At 37.5% G+C, this 18,075-nt stretch overlaps 1 protein-coding gene across 4 annotated transcripts in view; it reads left to right on the forward strand.

Moving 5' to 3' along the window:
* Positions 1–2,510: 2,510 nt before the first annotated feature.
* Positions 2,511–18,075, forward strand: part of CD36 (CD36 molecule (CD36 blood group)) — a gene marked incomplete at both ends in the record, with an annotated part of 35,223 nt that continues 19,658 nt past the window's right edge. For 3 of the 4 annotated variants that reach the window (XM_080701779.1, XM_080701781.1, XM_080701780.1), the window contains one exon: positions 2,517–2,636. In XM_080701779.1, coding sequence (XP_080557905.1) covers positions 2,517–2,636 — 120 coding nt within the window. Of the gene's footprint in view, positions 2,637–18,075 lie in introns of all 4 variants that reach the window. The other variant, XM_080701782.1, reaches the window with a different exon arrangement.

Here is an 18,075-nt window from a genome sequence, read left to right on the forward strand (position 1 = left end):
CACCTTAAGTATGATTTTCAGATATGATTATTGGTTTACAAAACATCAGTATGATATTCTACATTTAGTAATCGCAATGGTTGCTTAAAAGATTATATATCAAGAGAAGGTTAAGGTGCTTTATAGTAATACTTTGCAAAGGAAATTCTATTTGATAATATTCAGACTTTATCAGCATTAAATAACCTTTCACTGCACATGACAACCCTGGTCAAAGCTTGTTCCATGAAAGGGTGGGAAAGCTCTTCCTTCCATTCCATCCCCAAATACTAAAAAGCCAGGCTCCCTTGCTCAGTGAGACCTAAAATTCCACACTAAAAACAAATTGCTTATTTTGGCTTATGTGTTTCCATTTACTTTGGAAAAAATTCTGACACTAATGAACTACTCAAGCTTCTTAGTCACTAGTATCTCAGTGCGAATGAGTTTGTTGATTCCTATGATTTACCATGGGAGAATCCTAAGTACAAGGGAGTAGATAAAGGGAAATCCCAGGAGGTAAGGAAAAGTAAGCTTGAAAATAAGCCAAGAAAATATTTTGCCATTTATATTTCTACATTTGGGGAACAAATCTAAATATTTACTGAAGTAGCAATAAATATTAATAAAATTAAAGAGCTATACTTCTTTTAAAACAAAGATGTGAAGGGAAAACCTGAGACTACAACAAAATGTAATTTTTATTGTTATGTTTGCAATGTTGGAAAAAGCATAAAGTATTCCAGGTGTCCCCTCCACTTCCCCCATTCTCTTTCTTCTACAGTCTCCATCTTATTGGCATTGATGTGCATGTTGAATTAGAGAATATTTGTTTATGGCCTACAAAACACATTCTGCCAGGGCAAGCTCATCACAGAAAAGTCACTATACACAAAATTGCTCAACTGAATACATTTCCAAATACTAATCAGAAGCGATATGTTATTATTGATTTTATTGCAACATGACCCACTCATTCCATAACTTGTTTTCTGTTCATCTTCATGAATAACCACATACTATTTAATGACATCACAAATAAGGTTATTGAGGTGAAATACATAGCTGGACAAACTAGTTGATTCTCATAGAATTAGTATAAAACACTGGAAGTAACATAAATAATATTACAATAGAATGTGTAAAAAAATCTCTAAAACTAGTAGAAACATACACAATGCAATGTCTGTCATTAAACTGACTCATCTTCTGCATTATATATTTTCTTTAAATTCTTTATATCTAAGCCAGGTGTTGCCTGGTATCCCAATACTTGGGAGGCTGAGACAGGAAGATTATAGGTTTAAGGCCAGACTCAGCAATACCATGAGACCCTCAGCAACTCAGATCCTGTTTCAAAAAAAAGAAAAAAAAAAAAAAAGGCTGGGGGTGTAGCTCAGAGGTAGAATGTCCCTGGAATTATAGTGTATCCAGAAGTCATTATTAACAATGAAATTAGCTGGGTGTGGTGGTACACGCTTGTAATCCCAGCATTTGGGAGATAGACAGGAGGATTGCAGTTCGCAGACAGCCTCAGATACTTCTTAGGCCCTTTGAAACTCAGTGAGACTCTGTTTCAAAATAAAGAATAAAAAATAGGCTGGAGGTGTAGCTTGGAGGTCAAATGCCCCTGGGTTCCATCCCCAGCACCACAGAAAAAAAAAAAAAAAAAAGAAAAAAGAAAGTATACTTCTTTAAAATAATGTCATGTTTTACATGTTGATTAATAACGCTTAAGGCATAAACTCATTATTTATAAATATGAGGTCTTCTTTTCCGTTACAATTATGGTAATATTAGTATCTTAGTATTAATTTCCCAACAATATTATTTTTGCTATTTTTTCACGCATTCTTGTCTCAACAGAGTAGCTTGTAAATGATTAAAAGTATTGATTCTAATATTCATCAGATCGTAGCCTGTAAAAGCTATATCTTACTGTTTATGAATAAGGTATAGTAAGAAAACACATGTTTCCATACTTGCCTTAACACTGAGATGGAAATTCCGTCAGCCCAGCCACATTGGGTTTTCAGGAGATTCCTGGAAAGGAGGTGATGGTTGCATTTGAATATAGGAGCTAGACAGGGGGTGAGGTTGCAAGAGCATTCCAGGCTGAGGAAATGGAGACAGAGCCAAGACTACATAAACATGTTTCTCCTTAGATAAGATTTCAACATGGTAATCAGCCACAGGAAGAAAATTAAAGGAGAGTCTCAAGAAAATGTTCACTCTGAGATTATTATTTCTGCCACTGGTAGGTAGTTATGAGCAAGACCAAGGCGAAAGAGCTACAAAATCAGTTTGATTAAAGAAAAAGGAAAGAACATATTTATTTATAGCTGGCAAACTTATCTGCTTCAGCTGTGTGCTTTTGTTGTACTTTGATCTTTATGTACTGATATTTAAGCATATGTTTTATTATCTCTCTAATGACAGAACCAGACCTCACAGAAAACACTTCCATCATACCTGAAAGTCTGAAAAACAAAAAGCAAAAAACAAGTGTTTAACCTTCATCCTTCTCTACAAGAAAAATGGGCTGTGATCGAAACTGTGGCCTGATTGCGGGGGCTGTCATAGGCGCGGTCCTGGCTGTGTTTGGAGGTATTCTAATGCCAGTTGGAGATATGCTGATTCAGAAGACAATTAAAAAGGTACAAGTCATTGAAAGAATATTTCTTACCATTTTATTCAGTCATTTTCTCTTTTTTCCCCCTTTGGGTTCCTATTTTATGTTTCTTGATAAATGATAATTTTGTGCCTTCAACAGGAGGTAATTATGAATCACTGTAGCTGTGCATGACAAAGTGAACATGTGTGAAATGTTAGAAGTAGAATGCATATATATTATAGCTATGTGGGTTAGTAGAAATGATTGTTTTAAATTATATTCAAAGACTTGGCGTGCTTTCAAATGAGAAAAGAGTATACTTTTTGTCAGATAATTATAACAGTAGTTGTATTTTGCTTAATATTGAGAAAAAGTCAAATACATTTGGGTATGTGGAATCTTTGGTAAATGGCTACTTCTTAAGATATGTGTAATAATCTAATATTTTCATAAATATTTTCTATCTACAAAGCTTTATATTTGATTCAGAAAACACTTTAGGAAAAGATTTCAGAAATATGCTATTTATATCACATCTCAGTATATATTAATAAATTGACTACAGTTTTAACTAAAATTAGAGTGAATCAATGACAGGACTTACACAAAAATCATCCCTTATTCTAGTTCATACGAATTAGCCTCATTCATCAGTAGTTTTGATTCCTAGAAGATAGAATACGAGGAAGCAGATCTGCTGAGGTCCTAAATCTGGGATGGCAATTTCAGATGGCTTCAGAAGATTGGAGATAAACTAAGTGGACAAGGACAAGGTGAAATTAATAGGAATTACTATGAACTTGTGTCTTTCTGTCGTGCCCAAAGGCATGTATGTTCATATTTATTTTTTTAGAAAAAAAACTATGCTGGCCAAATAAAACATATCAGAGGACTGGCTTCAGCTCCCAGCCTGGTGAGGATGCCAGTGACCTAGACAGAGTATTAGCAAATACAATGAACAGTGGAGAATGAGAGTTGTAATAGGTTAGATCTATTATTTCATAATGAAATTTCTAGTACTGCCAAGATCTTTATCTTGCTTATGCATTTATCTGTGTTCAACATCTGAAATGCCAGCCATTGACATCACTCCAGCACACTTCCTCTCTATTAGCTGTGTTTCTCACCTGAATCTTCTGCTAAGAGTGGACAGAATCACTGTGTGTTTCAACACAGAGATTATAATATTAATATCTTAGAAAAGACTTCTGAATCAAAAAGTCACAATCTCCCAGTGCACAGAGTTTTAGAATAACACTATTTTTCTTTAACATTATTGTTGATCAAGAGCTGAATATTGCTCATCTAACTATCTTCTTTATGTAGCACATTAGTGCACATATTCTTGGATGGTATGAGTCCTAGCATCTATTTTAAGTCAATTTATAATATTTATTTCTACACTCATAATAGTTAATCACAAGAAAGAGTTTTAAGGCACTAAATTGTGCTGTTGTGCAGTAATCGAGAAAAAGAAAAGGAAATTTTTTTCTCAACAAGCATAAGGTATAACCAAGGAAAAGTATATCTTACCGGAAAAAAAATAATATAGAGACCTGTGAATCTAGAGTTGAATTGTATGTGATATAGAAAAATAAATGCTATTCACAAAGAAAAATCTCTGAATATTCAATAAATTTCAGAAAGAAGGTGAGACTTGTATTGGATTTTGAAGAAGTATAGAATTTGAAAAATTCAAAAAGGGATGCAGTGAAGATTTCAAGGCCTAATTAGTAATATGGGAAAGGTTGTGGAAATGAGATTAAATGCAGTGAAGAGGAAAGAAAGAAGGTTCTATGTGATAATACTGGATTAGAGAGATGATTAGGAAAGCAACAGGGATTAGATTTAGGAAACTTCAAACATCAGACAGGCTTTTTTATTGATATGCTGCAATGTGTTTCTTCTATGTGTTTTCATTATGACATAACAAAACCTGCATTTAAATATTGGGCTAAATGAGAGATTTTGTGCATGGATGCTTCTACCATCTTGTACTCCATTAAGATATATGACTTCAATGCACCAATAAAAAATTAAAAAAATAAAAAAGATCGGTATCATCAAATGATGGACAGTGTTTTTTTAGTGCTTAACAGCAACTCATACAATCTTCACAAATTATAAGAAGGTAAGATTAATTTACCCATGAAGAAAACACCTTAAATCAACTTTCTTGTTCAGCTAGCCAATAGTAATAGAAGTTTCCAAGCACAGGTTGAGACTAGATAACACCTAGCCTTATACACTATGCTTCATCATAGAAAGGTTGGGAAAGTAGGGAGACCAAAGACTGGAAACAAGAAAAAAATTATGCAGGACATGAGCACTGTCAAGGAGAACTTAAGATTCCCTTTGTAAAAGACCTTTGCATAAAAGCCACATTAGAGAACCAAAGGCATTCTGGGCCATTATGGTATATAGAAAAAAAAACAGTGAGAGGCCATGAAGTTTGGATAGAGATCAAATCAGGAGAGAAAGGAGCAAAAATAACAAGCCACAAGATATTCAATCAAGTTACTAATAGAAATGTGTACTTTCGGAAGTCAAAAGAAAGCAAGGGTTTTTTTGTTTTGCTTTGTTTTGCTTTTATGGTATTGGAGATGGAACCCAGGGGCATTTTACCTCTGAGCTACACCTTCAGCCCAATTTTGTGTTCTTTATTTTGAAACAAGGTCTCATTGAATTGCAAAGGACCTCACTAAGTAGCTGAGGCTGGCCATAAACCAAGATGCTCCTGTCTCAGCCTTCCAAATGCTGGAATTATAATCACATGCCACCATACTAGGCTTCAAAGAGAGGTTTACTAAGTGGTTGATGTAAACATCAGTTTTTATTTCAAAAGCAGACAGAGCTCAGATATATTTGATCATTGCTGAAGAGATCACAGATAAAACCCAACAGAAATATTTGTTTTCTAGAGTTTGAATGCAGAATGATTACTATAAGGATCTGCACATATCAGAGGCAGAAAAGCAAAAACAAAAAGGGAAAATCTTCTACATGAAGAAATAGAAACAAGAGAGGATAATTTCTTAGAAGTTAGTAGGAAACCAGAACTCAAGGAAAGACAGAATACAATGTTCTGGCTGTTGAAAGTTAAGAAAGCATTGCTTTGACCATTATCAGTAATGATTGTGAAGTAACAAGGAGGTGGAATAAAGAAATAGAATGATTTTCCTTCTTTGTTTTGAAATCAGTGGTACAAAACCGAAATTGCACGGATGAATGAATTCTGAAAAACTGTATAAAGGATAGTTAATGTCAGGTTGCTATTTAGTGTTAGGACAAGTGTTTAGTATGCATGAAGCCCTGGGTTTCATCCCTAGCCCTCCAAAAACAAGCTAGGGTTTTCTTTGTTTATAATAAAACTGCTTCATTCTTCTTTAAAGAACTACTTATTTATTTATTTTAATACTTTAATTGGTACATTACATTTTCACATCATAAGTGTAGTTCATCGTGCTAGTGAAACACATGCATACAGCACTTGGTGGGCTTTTCCCAGCTCCCTCCCCATTGCCCCATGCAGGATACAGAGATTGATGTTGTTACTCTCACATAGGTACATAATGTCAGTGGACGTGTTTGCTTCATTAATTCTCTCTCTTTCTCCTTCCCCCAAATCAAAACTATTCTTATAATGATAGTGAGGTGTGTATATCTTTGGTGTATAAATCAAATCTCTTGAATTAGGTGTTTATTCCTGCCCCAGAAATTTTCAGAGTTTTGCTGTTACTTAGCAAACATATAAGAATTTGTGAATAGGTGAACTTATTTGTTTTTACTATTGAAACTCATGGAATATTATTCATTTAATTTTCTAGTAGGAATTTGAGAAAGATATTACTTATATGCAAGTATCATTTTGAAAAAATGCTTACTTGTAAAAGTTCAGAAAGTCCTATCTTTTATAATTATTAATAAAGTATAGAGTTGAGGTTCTATGAATTTTTAATTCTAAAATATGACACTCTTGAAACTGTTATTTTAAATGGTCTAGAAATTTTACTTCTAATATATGTTATTTTTGCTATTTATTTTGCTTAGAAAAGGATGTGTTCTGGAGACTTTATGCTTTTTGTGGATTATAAATAAAATCTTTTCCACCAGTATTTTTTACTATGATTTCTAGTAGATATCAGGTTTATGCAATCTTTCTAGCTAAACTAAAAGTCAAAAGCACAAGCTGCCATGGATGTACAAACTACCTAAGCACTTTAAAAGGCCAAAGTTCTGCCATTATATGCAAAAGATAATTTAATACTTGATGTTGCTAATATCACTTGATAAAATGTTCAGTAAATATTTTATAACTCAATTTTAAATAAATTGTAGTTTCCTTGTTATTAACTATACAATACCAAAAGGGAATTAAAAATTTTTTATCCTATTAAAACACTAATGTTCAATTATTTTATAATTTAATTGTATTATAATTTTTTCTCTATTCTTGAAAGGGACAATCCTCTAGTAGCTTGTATAAAAATGCCTTGGGATAAGCTGAGGCTGGCTTTGAACTTGTGCAATCCTCCTGTCTCAGCCTCCCAAGTGCGGGGATTACAAGCGTGCACCACCACGCCCGGCTTCCCAGACCTATTTTATATTTTATTTAGAAACAGGGGCTCCTAAACCAGTGTGACTGGCTTCAAACCTGTGCGATCCTCTTGTCTCTGCTTCCCAAGTGCGGGGATTATAAGCATGCACCACCATTCCCGGCAAGGAAGCGTTTATTTTAAAAGAGGCAATAAATACAAAAATGATTAGTAGAAAAAGCAATGTCATTGGATATTGCTTGATTTATTGGCATATGACTGGATTAGACAGTGAATATCGAGCAGTTGGAGTAGTGTGCAGAGTAAATGAAGTTGGAATTTTCCCTCTAAAGAGTGCACGGAATTTTCCTAACACTAATAGCTAACATTTATTGAATGTCTGCTATTGGGTGAACTTGGTTCTGAAAATTTACATTTAACATTTAATCTTGGTTCAGTAGTGTAGGCTTGTAATCCCACTACTTGGAAGCTGAGAGAGAAGTGCTTACAAATTGGAGTTCAGCATGTAGTAATTTAGTGACACTCTATTTCAACCAAAAAAAAAAAAAAAAATATATATATATATATATATATATATATTTTAAGGGCCAAGAGTATAGATCAGTAGCAGAATGCCCTTGGGTTCAATCCCCAGTACCACAAAACATAAATAAAGTCTCAGCTTTTTTTTTTAATCAATGTATGATGATAAATATTGAAGCAATATGAAAATATTGATAGTCAACTTGGTTCGACTTTTTTTTTATTTTATGACATAGGTTTTAATATTTAGGTTTTTTTGTTGCATTGTCTTTGACTTGAAAATACAAAGTTTATATGGTTCAAATTATTTATCCTGATTTTACAGATAAGGAAGCGAAATACAGTGGTCCATGACTGTAGTCCCAGTACTTGGGAGGCTAAGACAGGATTGCAGGTTTGAGGCCAGCCTCAGGAACTTAGTGAGACCCTGTTTCAAAAAAAAAATAAAATAATACGGAAAGGGTTGGAGTATAGCTTAGAGGTAGAACACCCCTAGATTCAACCTTCAGAACAAAAATATTCATAATTAATTTTGCACTCTTTCTCTCTAGCTCTCTCTTTCTCTCCCTCTGGCTCTTGTTTTCCCTCTCTTGCTCTCTCTCCATGTATCTATATATGGAGGAAATTAAGATACAAAGAAGTATTTTAAATGGATATTAAGAGACCCGGCTATGGATCAAACTTGTAGCATCTAGTTTCATTGTTAGCCATTCCACTCCATGCTTTGAAAGAAGAAATCACTACATTTTATCTTAGATGTAGTAGAGTGGGAGAACCTAATTTATGTATCTGTTGTCCATGGCTCTGCTCTGAGTGATTGATTAGGCACTTGAGGAATAAGACATGTTTTCTGCCTTTGTAATTTTATACAAATACATGAAGGGCCTTTCAATAATTATGCTAAATTTGCATACTTAAAATTTTTTTGTCTTTGAACAAATAGTGGGGTTATAAAAACCTCAAAAACTGGAGTGAGAAGACCTGATTTCTTTCACTATCTGCTACAAAATTGTCCTCTAACATTGAATTAGACATTTGTTTTTACTAATATCTATTTCCCTCTCTCTCTCTCTCTCTCTCTCTCTCTCTCTCTCTCTCTCTCTCTGAACATTAGATGGTTCTAATTCAAGAGCTGATAATTCAATGCATTCATTTCAATTTTTTAGGTTTCAGTTTTTCCATTGTAAAAGCCATCTCCAGCAACCAATGAAGGCAGAAATGATTTATATCTTTTAGAAAAAAATGAATAATACAAAATCTTTTGGGACTTAGATGCACATAGATAGGAACATATTCTGTCTTGACAAGCACATCCAGTCACAAGCCCTCTTTTATTCTGTAAGAATGTACTGTGTTCTTTTCATTCGGGATTAAAATAAAATAGGTTCTTTGAGAAACACAAAATATTGGATATTGTAGTTAGATCTTAAGATTCCTATAGTATACGCATAATGCATGTGTATATGTTCTCCCTTTTTATAGTGTCTCCAAATATGTAAATTAAAAGTTTTCAGCGGTCACTTAGCTTTCAACTTCAACAGCTTTACCTTTAGAAGAATAGTCAGAAACATTTGTGCAATTTTGTCTTAATATCGGTTTGGTTGGTGTAGAAATAATCCTTTTGGGAAGCAAATAAAAGGGTGTTTGAGGACACTTTGTTGTAAAAAGCAATAGAGATTTGCAAGTCACTTTAGCAACTCTTGTTCCCGGGGAAAGTGGATTGCAACAGCACCAGATTTTGTAATTTCATTTTAACTGGATGCCCAGTTCTTCCCTAAAGAATTCCCTCATTCTCTACATTAAGCAATATAAAATCCTAAAAATATGTTGTATTTTACTAACTAATTGCAGATGATGACCAAAAAACTGCCAGCAGTGATAGCCTGAAACAAGTAAGTTGACTAGGATAAGGGTCAGAGACCTGAATTTCCCTCCTGGTTCTGCCACTGCTTGCCCAGGTCATCCTTAAGCCAGCCAGCCATCTGGTTTCTCAGAGTGTCAGTGCACTCCACTAGAAAAGGTGTTAATGTTCTAAGTCCTTTTCTGACTCCATCATTCTATGAATTGGTGTTTCCAGGTGAAGGGGGAAACTAATGGGTGAGATTGTTCCTATATTCCTGGGTCTCTTAATAAGGCTCATTGTCTGTGAAGTTTTTTTCTTCCTCTTGCACACTAAGGTAAGTTGGAGTGCATGAACCTGGGCATTCTTCCCAAGTGCTCAGCTGACAATACCATCTGATATGAATGTCCTTTTTGGGGGCTTAGTGGCTATAGCTTCTTAGACTTCCAGGGAAAGTACAGAGGTAACTCCCTCTTTTTATAGATGATGAGATGAACCCTCCAGGGTTAACGCCTTTCCACTTATCCCAAAGCTCGTAAAGTCAGGAAATGGGCTTCTAATACAAGGTTTTGAAATTCTGTCATTGGTAATATTTTCTGTTGTCCATTTTCAGTACAAAGGGCATCTGTGATTTTTAATCAATTTCACACAAAGAAAGAAATAGAAAAATAAGGCAGCTTCTCCATCTTACTCCTTTCTTTAAAAGTAATAATGCAATAATGATGAATTAAGCAGTTATAATTCCTAGAGACATGAACCAAAGAATAGCTGCAAAAATATTGAGAATTAGGAAGGCCGTATTTTTATTTTCCATCCACATGTATTTTATTTATTTAATAAGTATTAAATAATTATCTCTGTATTGTCAAATTTAAAAAAAAAATCTTTCAATACCACTATTTTGTTTAGGTTTGTTTTGTCTCATCCATACAGCTATTTAAGGACAGAAGATTCAACCTTATAATAAATTTTTTGGATCAATTTTAATAAAATGTGTTTAATGAATCCTGTTACTGACTGTTGAAATCTTGCCACAAGCCACTCTAAAGCTTACCTTAAAAGTAACAGTCATAGTCAGGTATGGTGGTACACACTGTAATCCCAGTACTTGGGAGGCTGAGACAGGAGAATTGCTGGTTCAAAGAAAGACTCAACAATTTAGCAATATCCTGTTTCAAAATAAAACCAGTAAATAAAAAATAGCTGGGGGCATAGCTTGGAAGTAGAATGCCTCTGGGTTCAATCCCCAGTGCTAAAAAAGGAAAAGAAAAACTTGAGCCTCTGCTTCTGTATTACACAGTGATTCTCTTGGTGAAAGGCTAACCATAAGAGGTTGTTAGAGTACATTGAAAACATTCCTGCTGCAGGTATGCGGTAAAGTTGCAAAAGTTCTCCTGAGCAAGATACTCACTCGAGGCTGGTCCTTTTGTTAGAAGGCCATAAGTATTTCCTCTGTTCTTGTCCACCGGAAGAAAGATTTCATCCAGAGAATGCCAGTAGGGTAGTAGGGTAGCCCTAAGAAACTTTATTGGATAAATTTCACAGGTGAGTCTGGAAGCAAAGTAAGGTGGGAAGGCGTCAAGAAGAGAAAGGAAGGGAGGGGAGCATCCTAAGGAGAAGGAGAGAGAGAGAGAGAGAGAGAGAGAGAGAGAGAGAGAGAGAGGAGAGAGGAGAGAGAGAGGAAGAAGAAAAAGAAGAAGAAGAAGAAGAAGAAGAAGAAGAAGAAGAAGAAGAAGAAGAGGAGGAGGAGGAGGAGGAGGAGGAGGAGGAGGAGGAGGAGGAGGAGGAGGAGGAGGAGGAGGAGGAGGAGGAGGAGGAGGGGGAGGAGGAGGGGGAGGAGGAGGAGGAGGAGGAGGAGGAGGAGGAGGAGGAGGGAGAGAGGATGAGAATGCAAGCTTGCTGCCTCAAGATGGGCTTTTAACCCCCTGCCCCAAATTCTACCCCTTTTCATTTATATTGATTTTGAGTTTTGGGGCCACAGCTTAGTGAGTCTGCACTGGGTTGTACCATGTGGGAAACCTGAAGCTGCTGTGTAATAGGCTGGAAGTCTCTAACCACAGTTGGGTGGGGCAGTTCCTATCTTTCTTTTGAGGAAGGCATTCCTGTTCTATTTACCTAACTACCCAACACCCTCCCCTCTCAAGAACTAGAGGCCCTGACATCATTTGAGGGACATGGGGGAAGGTTTGTGTTTTGTAATTTCTTTGAGCTGGACAGGAATGTAGACAAGTCAGGGCCTCTTGCTCTCTGTCACGGCAGGGTCTGCTGGAAGGCAGACCAGCCCAGGGGTCTCCAATAGTATTTGGTATCCACTGCAGAAAGGGGTTAGCGGTTCAGCCCAAGTCTCATTTGAAGTGTGGTAGTCTGGAGTTGGGAAGAAACAAATTTTGTTAACAGGTTTAGGAGACAAGGGCTAAAGAGTAAGAGCAGAAACATTGGGGCCAAAGGCCCAGTGAAAGGCAAGATTCAGGAAAACCAGGACTATGTTTTCTTCCACAATATCCACCCCTGGGTAGCTCGTTTTCTTAGGTTAGATGCCCTATTCTGTTAAGTGTGGAATACTTTCTTATCAGTTAACATAAAAAGTAACAATCTTCCTGAAGCATAAGGCACAGTACTCGTTTGGCTGCTATAATCATGTGGAATGCTCATCTGTTTTAAAGAGAAATTCCCTCAAGAGAGTCAACCTGGCATTAAAGGTCTGTGATTGCTTTGGCCATAATCTCTGTCATTTGCTAGTTCTAAAGATAGGTTTTTATAGATTAAGAAGGAGGATATTAAATGTCCTATCTCGGTTGCCATTCCAAGTGATGCCAAGGCCAACCAGGGAGAGAATAAGATGGGTTGCTTGTTTGTGCCTGGTCTCTGAGAGAGAGAGAAAGGACTCAGATATAGGCAGGGATATCACCAGAGGTCAGGGATGTAGAGAAATGCACCAGGGAGAGAAATGCAAGTTAGCAGACTCTAGTCCAATTAGATGGTAAGCAAATATGAGCTTGGGTGTCGAAGAGGAAATAGACTCCTTAGATTTTGTTGCAAAACTGTGTGCAGAAAGAAGCTAACTCTGTGCCAAAGTCAATCAGTAACCAGATTGGCTCCCTAGGATGCAATACTCAGCTGCCAGAGTGGACACAGCTAGTGGGACCAAACAAGGGGTGAGGGGTTGTGCTGCACCAGATGTCCTCTTTTCCCAAAAGAGCATGTCAATCACTATCTATAAGGAGATCCCAAGCGGGCCCTTGAAGGCCAGGGAATTTTTTGCAAGTTGTGTCTGCACTGGCCTATGTCAGTGGCTAAAGAAACATGAGCTGGGATGACCCAAACACACCTGAGTGAAGTCTGATGAGAGCGATGACAGAGCAACAGTAATACTGGAAGAAGAGAAGCACACTTGGCTACTAGAACCCAGGGTAAAAGTAAAGTATATGTAGGAGGAATCAATACATTAACTTTTGGACAAGTTTCCCATTTGGATTCTCCAGAGATGCTGGCACTTAATACAGATAGGAGTTTGACCCAAGAGAGTCATAAAAAAAAAAAAAAAATCAGGGAGCCCAAGGCTATCGGCACTCATGAAGATAGGGATAAAATGATTGGCTTGCCTGGGTTAAGTATGTTACCACCTGGAGACAAAGATTAGAGATTTTTTTGTTACCCCTTGATGAGTATAAGATACTTCAAGTGTTGTTTGGGCCCAGCCATAAGGGTCAGCTGTGTAGGCTATTCCAATCCCCTGAGGTGAGAAGTCTAAACAGAGCAACAGTCACAGGTATAGGAGGAGTTAATAGCTTGTAGAAACTTTTGAGCTGTTTATGCAATAGGAAGATAGGTGTGACAGAATTAAGGCCCAGTGAAATACATGTTACAGAGAATATAAATCCTAACAAGAAGGGAGGCATGTTCCATGGCTGAGAGCTGGCGATGTAGTAAGATGATAAAAGCCAAATATTAGAGGAGTAAGATCCCCAGAATAGGTGTCCACTAGTGTTGGGTGTAGGTTAAATTAAAGGGGACCTACTTAGCCATTTGACTTTTGAAAAGGAATCAGAGGTCTTTTATGGACATGCAGGTATAGCTGTGTGTGGGTAATTCTGAGGAATGAACAACTTTATCTGGTATAGTCCACAGCTTGACCCTGGCATGGTGGATCCAGCTGGCAATTACAGACACCTTGGTGGCTGTAAGAATGAACAGGAGAACAAGGAAGGGTGCTTTTCAAAGTGGAGCTAGTTCTGAGCAGAGTACCAGATGAAGTACTTTTTCCACAGTAAGGCTGTTTCCTGACAGATTTTTGAGGTGAAGTTTAAGGTCTAGTTGGCTCTTTCTACTTTGCCTGAGGAACCTCCAGGAGGAGTATAGATTTTGGGACATAAGGATGGCATGTCCAATAAACTTTATAATTTTAAAAAGTCTCTTACCTATGAACAAACTCTTATCTTTGGCTAGAGAGAAATTCAAATAAGCTCCCAGAAACTGAGGTATATTCATTCCCAAGAGAGGGCTGGGGCAATAAGTAAAGTAAATAAGTAAAAATTACTCAGTGAATAGAAAATTTTCTTCTGAGCAGTACAAAAAAGTATAAATTAGCATTTTTTTTCATATTAGCTGGCAGGAGATAGAGGAAAGGACTCCAGAAGAGGAAGTTAACACAGAATAGCCAGGTCCTAACCTTAAAAGAAATTTGGGGTCCTACTTCTCAGATCTAAGGCTGCCCCAAATTGGACCTCTTTGGTGCTCTCTGATGCGAGAGTCAAATGGAGTGAAGGGCACTCTCAGTCCAGGTCTCTTGATAGGGGTCTGACCTGCGCCCCCTTTGGTCCTTGGGGCAGTCTCTCCTCTAGGAATCTGGCCTTGGCATAGAAGACAGGGTGTTTAGGGTTCTTTGTTTCCTCCAGACATTTACTTTATCAGTGTCCTGGCTCCCCACAGTGGCTGGCAGCTGCCTTGGGGAAGGATCTTTGGGGGGGTCAACCTGGAGTTGGCTGTCAGACCTTTAAAGCAGCGAATTGTTGGGCCCAACTTCTATCTTTTATCCTTTTTCTCTATATCCTGGTCTTGGTTATAAAGGACCAAGAAGGCTGTTTTTGTATCCAGGTAAATTTGGGTAAAGAATTTATCATTTAGAATTAATGTCCCTTTAGGGGAGTTAGGTCTAAGGGTGGTATACTTAATAAAAGCTTGTGGGACCTTTCCAACGTCTGGGGAATTTTTTACTGAGGCCGTAGTCTGTGGTAGCCATTTTGTTATAATATACAGGCTTATCTGGCTGGGCTTTTTCTCTCAATACAGACCAAATGATTTTTCCCTAGTGTCTCAGTGGTAGAATACTAATGGGGATCAGGTGGAGAAAATATAGTAATCAAATATAAAACTCTGTAATATACTACTTGGTCATTTGTGAATTTTTTTGGATCTGTTTTACCTAAGATACTGCAAAGAAAATGGAGCTTCTATTGTAATAGTTTGTTCCCTTGTGCCTGCTACCTCCTATAGAGCACATATCTGAAAAACAGAGGAGAGCTCAGCATATAGTGGGAGAAGGCACTTGTTAGATTTTGTCTGAGAGTTCCCTGGTAGAGGGGCAGAGGGCTTTGGGTCAGGACTTTGAATGCTACTAGATGGATTCCTGGTGTAGTTCCATTAGGAATTTTGTCTTATTCCCTGTGTTGGTGCCCAAAAAGGAAGATGAGAGGCTTACTAATGTCATAATGAATCTAATTTACCAGCTGTACAAAAGTCAAGGCTGTCCCTTCTTAGGATCAAAAGGCCTGGATATATGGAACCATGTCCATATTTTCTAATTTTGCCAGGAAAGAGGAGTATGTTGTTAAAATCAAGGCCTGAAGGGTCATGCTTCTTGATTATCTGATTGGTACTGGGGCCAATTTGCATTGGAAAAGAAGATGAGCCTCTTTCCCCTTTCTAAAATACATCCTGAAGGAGAATCTGGAGGTTCCCTGGAGATACCATGCTCAGAGGAGAAGCCTCTGGGATTGGAAAGTGGCCATTCCCTTTTCCCCTCAAGTACATGACCTTTTGTACCCAAGGCCCTAGGGCATCCCCAATGGGGCCCAGAGACCAGGGATCTGGTATACTGTCCTGCCTTGCCAGACACCAAAAACCTGCCTGCTTAGGCTCCTCAAGTTCCTCCCCTGTCACATGGGAGGAGGCAAAAATTTGTTAAAAGTTTAAATTTTCCCAAGAAACATTTATTTAAATTGAATTTATCTAATTTAGAATGTTATTTACAAATTACCCCTGAAAATCAAGATGCTGGATGAATAGTATTAACATTTATGCAATTTTTTTAAATCAAAGAAATGCCTTCAAAGAAATGAATATTGTAGTGTTATTTTTTTATTTTTTTTATTTTTTTTTTGTTAGTTAGTTTTTGTGGTACTGGGGATTCTACCTCCAAGCTACACCTCCAGCCTTATTTTTGTTTCTTATTTTGAAGCAGAGTCTCACTAAGTTGGGAAGGGCCACACTAAGTGGTTGAGGCTGGCTGCAAACTGTGATCCTCCTGTCTCAGCCTCCCAAGTACTAGGATTACAAGTGTGTGCCACCACACCTGGTTGAAATTGTAGTTCAAAGTATCTTGCAGAGGCAAATGAGACCTTGATTTAGCTAGCCACTTAAGAAGAGAAAGAATATGTATTAATGATTTCAAAGACATTTTGATCTTTATTTTATGAACAAGTTTAAGGTCACTTATTTGCTATAGATTTAATTATACGAGCTAAAAAGCATTTAGATTTATGATTTTTAAATTTATTAGCATTCATTTGTGTATAAGTCATTTTAGTATCTTATAGACAATATATAAAACTTAATAAGCAATACCCCTCTATACAAACACAAACACACACAAAACAAAATCTTTTATCAACCAGGTATTAGGTCTCCATAGGCAGGAGATAGATGTTCTCTACAGAGAGTACCTGCCAATTTTAGAGCTTCCAGAAATCAAAGCATATTCTGTTGCAGATTTTACTGTATGGCACAGACACAGGAACAACCCAAGAAGTTAGGCGTGCTGCAGGAGGAGTCAGTCACTCATGGGTGACCATCAGTTGATTTTAAATTTCCACTTTGTCTCCTGTGGCAGGCAAATTTACAACAAACACTCCCATTTTATCTCCTCTGAGGTTCCCAAAAAGGGATGATCTCTGCTTTCCGAATCCAGGATGAAACTGAGAGGTAACATCAGCCTTAGTAAGAATAGCAGGGGAGAAGAAAAAAAAAAAAAAAAAAGAGGGCTAAAAAGCCTCTAATTGGATAAAGTAAAAATAAATCAGACTTAACCAAGCTTGCAAGACCAGAGGAATTGATTAGAAGAAATTACCATGACTCAAAGGGCAAAAGGAAAATTTTCTTCTAAGGTAAGGGTTAAGGCTAGATGGTAGGTCCAAGCCCAGCACATGTGTGAGAGCAGAGAGCACCAAAGATGGTGCCTGGAGGGCTGCTAGGGGTGGAAGGACCCTTACTGGTGATCACGGAAATCCTGCCTCGGGCAAATCACACATGTTTTGTGGTCCCACACACTTCTAGGCAGGTCCGCCTGGTTTTATCTTTCTAGGAGCCAGAACTAGTTATCAGTGCTAGTTACCATGCCTTAGTTTTCCCTTAGATCGAGTTTTAACCTGGACAAAAAACAACAGGCTTTATGATTTTCAATAGTTTTCCCATCAAAGTATTGTATAACCTTGTATATAAAAATCTTACATTGACTAGAAACCCAATTTTTGGCACTTGTACTGCCTTTAGTAAAGATCCCCAAGCAAAGCTGTCCTATGTTATCTTATATTTTAAGAAGCCAAATGCATTTTAAAACACTTAGTGTATCTTAGATTATCCAATTTTAACTGTTACAAGTTATCCCTGCAGTCAAGACATTAAACAAAAATGTTAGTATTTTAAGTCACTTTTTTCCTGTTTAAAGGCATTTGAAAAACCTTATTGGCTTCTTATCCAGGGAGAAAAAGACATTTTTATAAACCATGTGGCCTGAAGCCATTTAAAAATGCCACTGGCTGTCCTTGTGGATATGGGTTATAATGGCATCAATGGGGCAGGGAAAGGAAGCTTCCCTACCCTCAGGACAGCTTGGCTGGATGCTAAAAATGGCGCTAGGCCATGCTCAGTGGAGTTGGCTGGCAACCTCATGATAGTGACCAGCCAGGGAGGTGCTGGTTTGGGAACCTCGGGGGGCCACAGAGTTTGATTTACCCACGTCCTTTTCTGATCTGGCAGAGTGGGTTTAAGGAGAAAACAGGCTTATAGTAGCTGCTAAAAACTGTGAATGGAAATATGGGGACAGGAGAGAGAAAATGCCTGCTGCTGTAATTAAAAAAAGAGGCCAGAAGTTTAAAAATGGTAGAGGGTTTGGGGGAAGAGCCAGACACTGGCAGCTTAGTGGCAAGAAAAGTTAGCAGTGGGGCAGGGAAAATAGGGGCTGAGCCAGGCACAGGATGTGGCAGCTTTGCCTATGGAGTGGGAGAGCTGGGGAGAAGCAGAGGCACCATGGATTATAGATCCAAGTACCACTTATGTTATAGGGCCAT

Source organism: Muscardinus avellanarius (genome assembly GCF_963383645.1).
Source record: "Muscardinus avellanarius genome assembly, chromosome: 9".
Classification (NCBI taxonomy): domain Eukaryota; kingdom Metazoa; phylum Chordata; class Mammalia; order Rodentia; family Gliridae; genus Muscardinus; species Muscardinus avellanarius.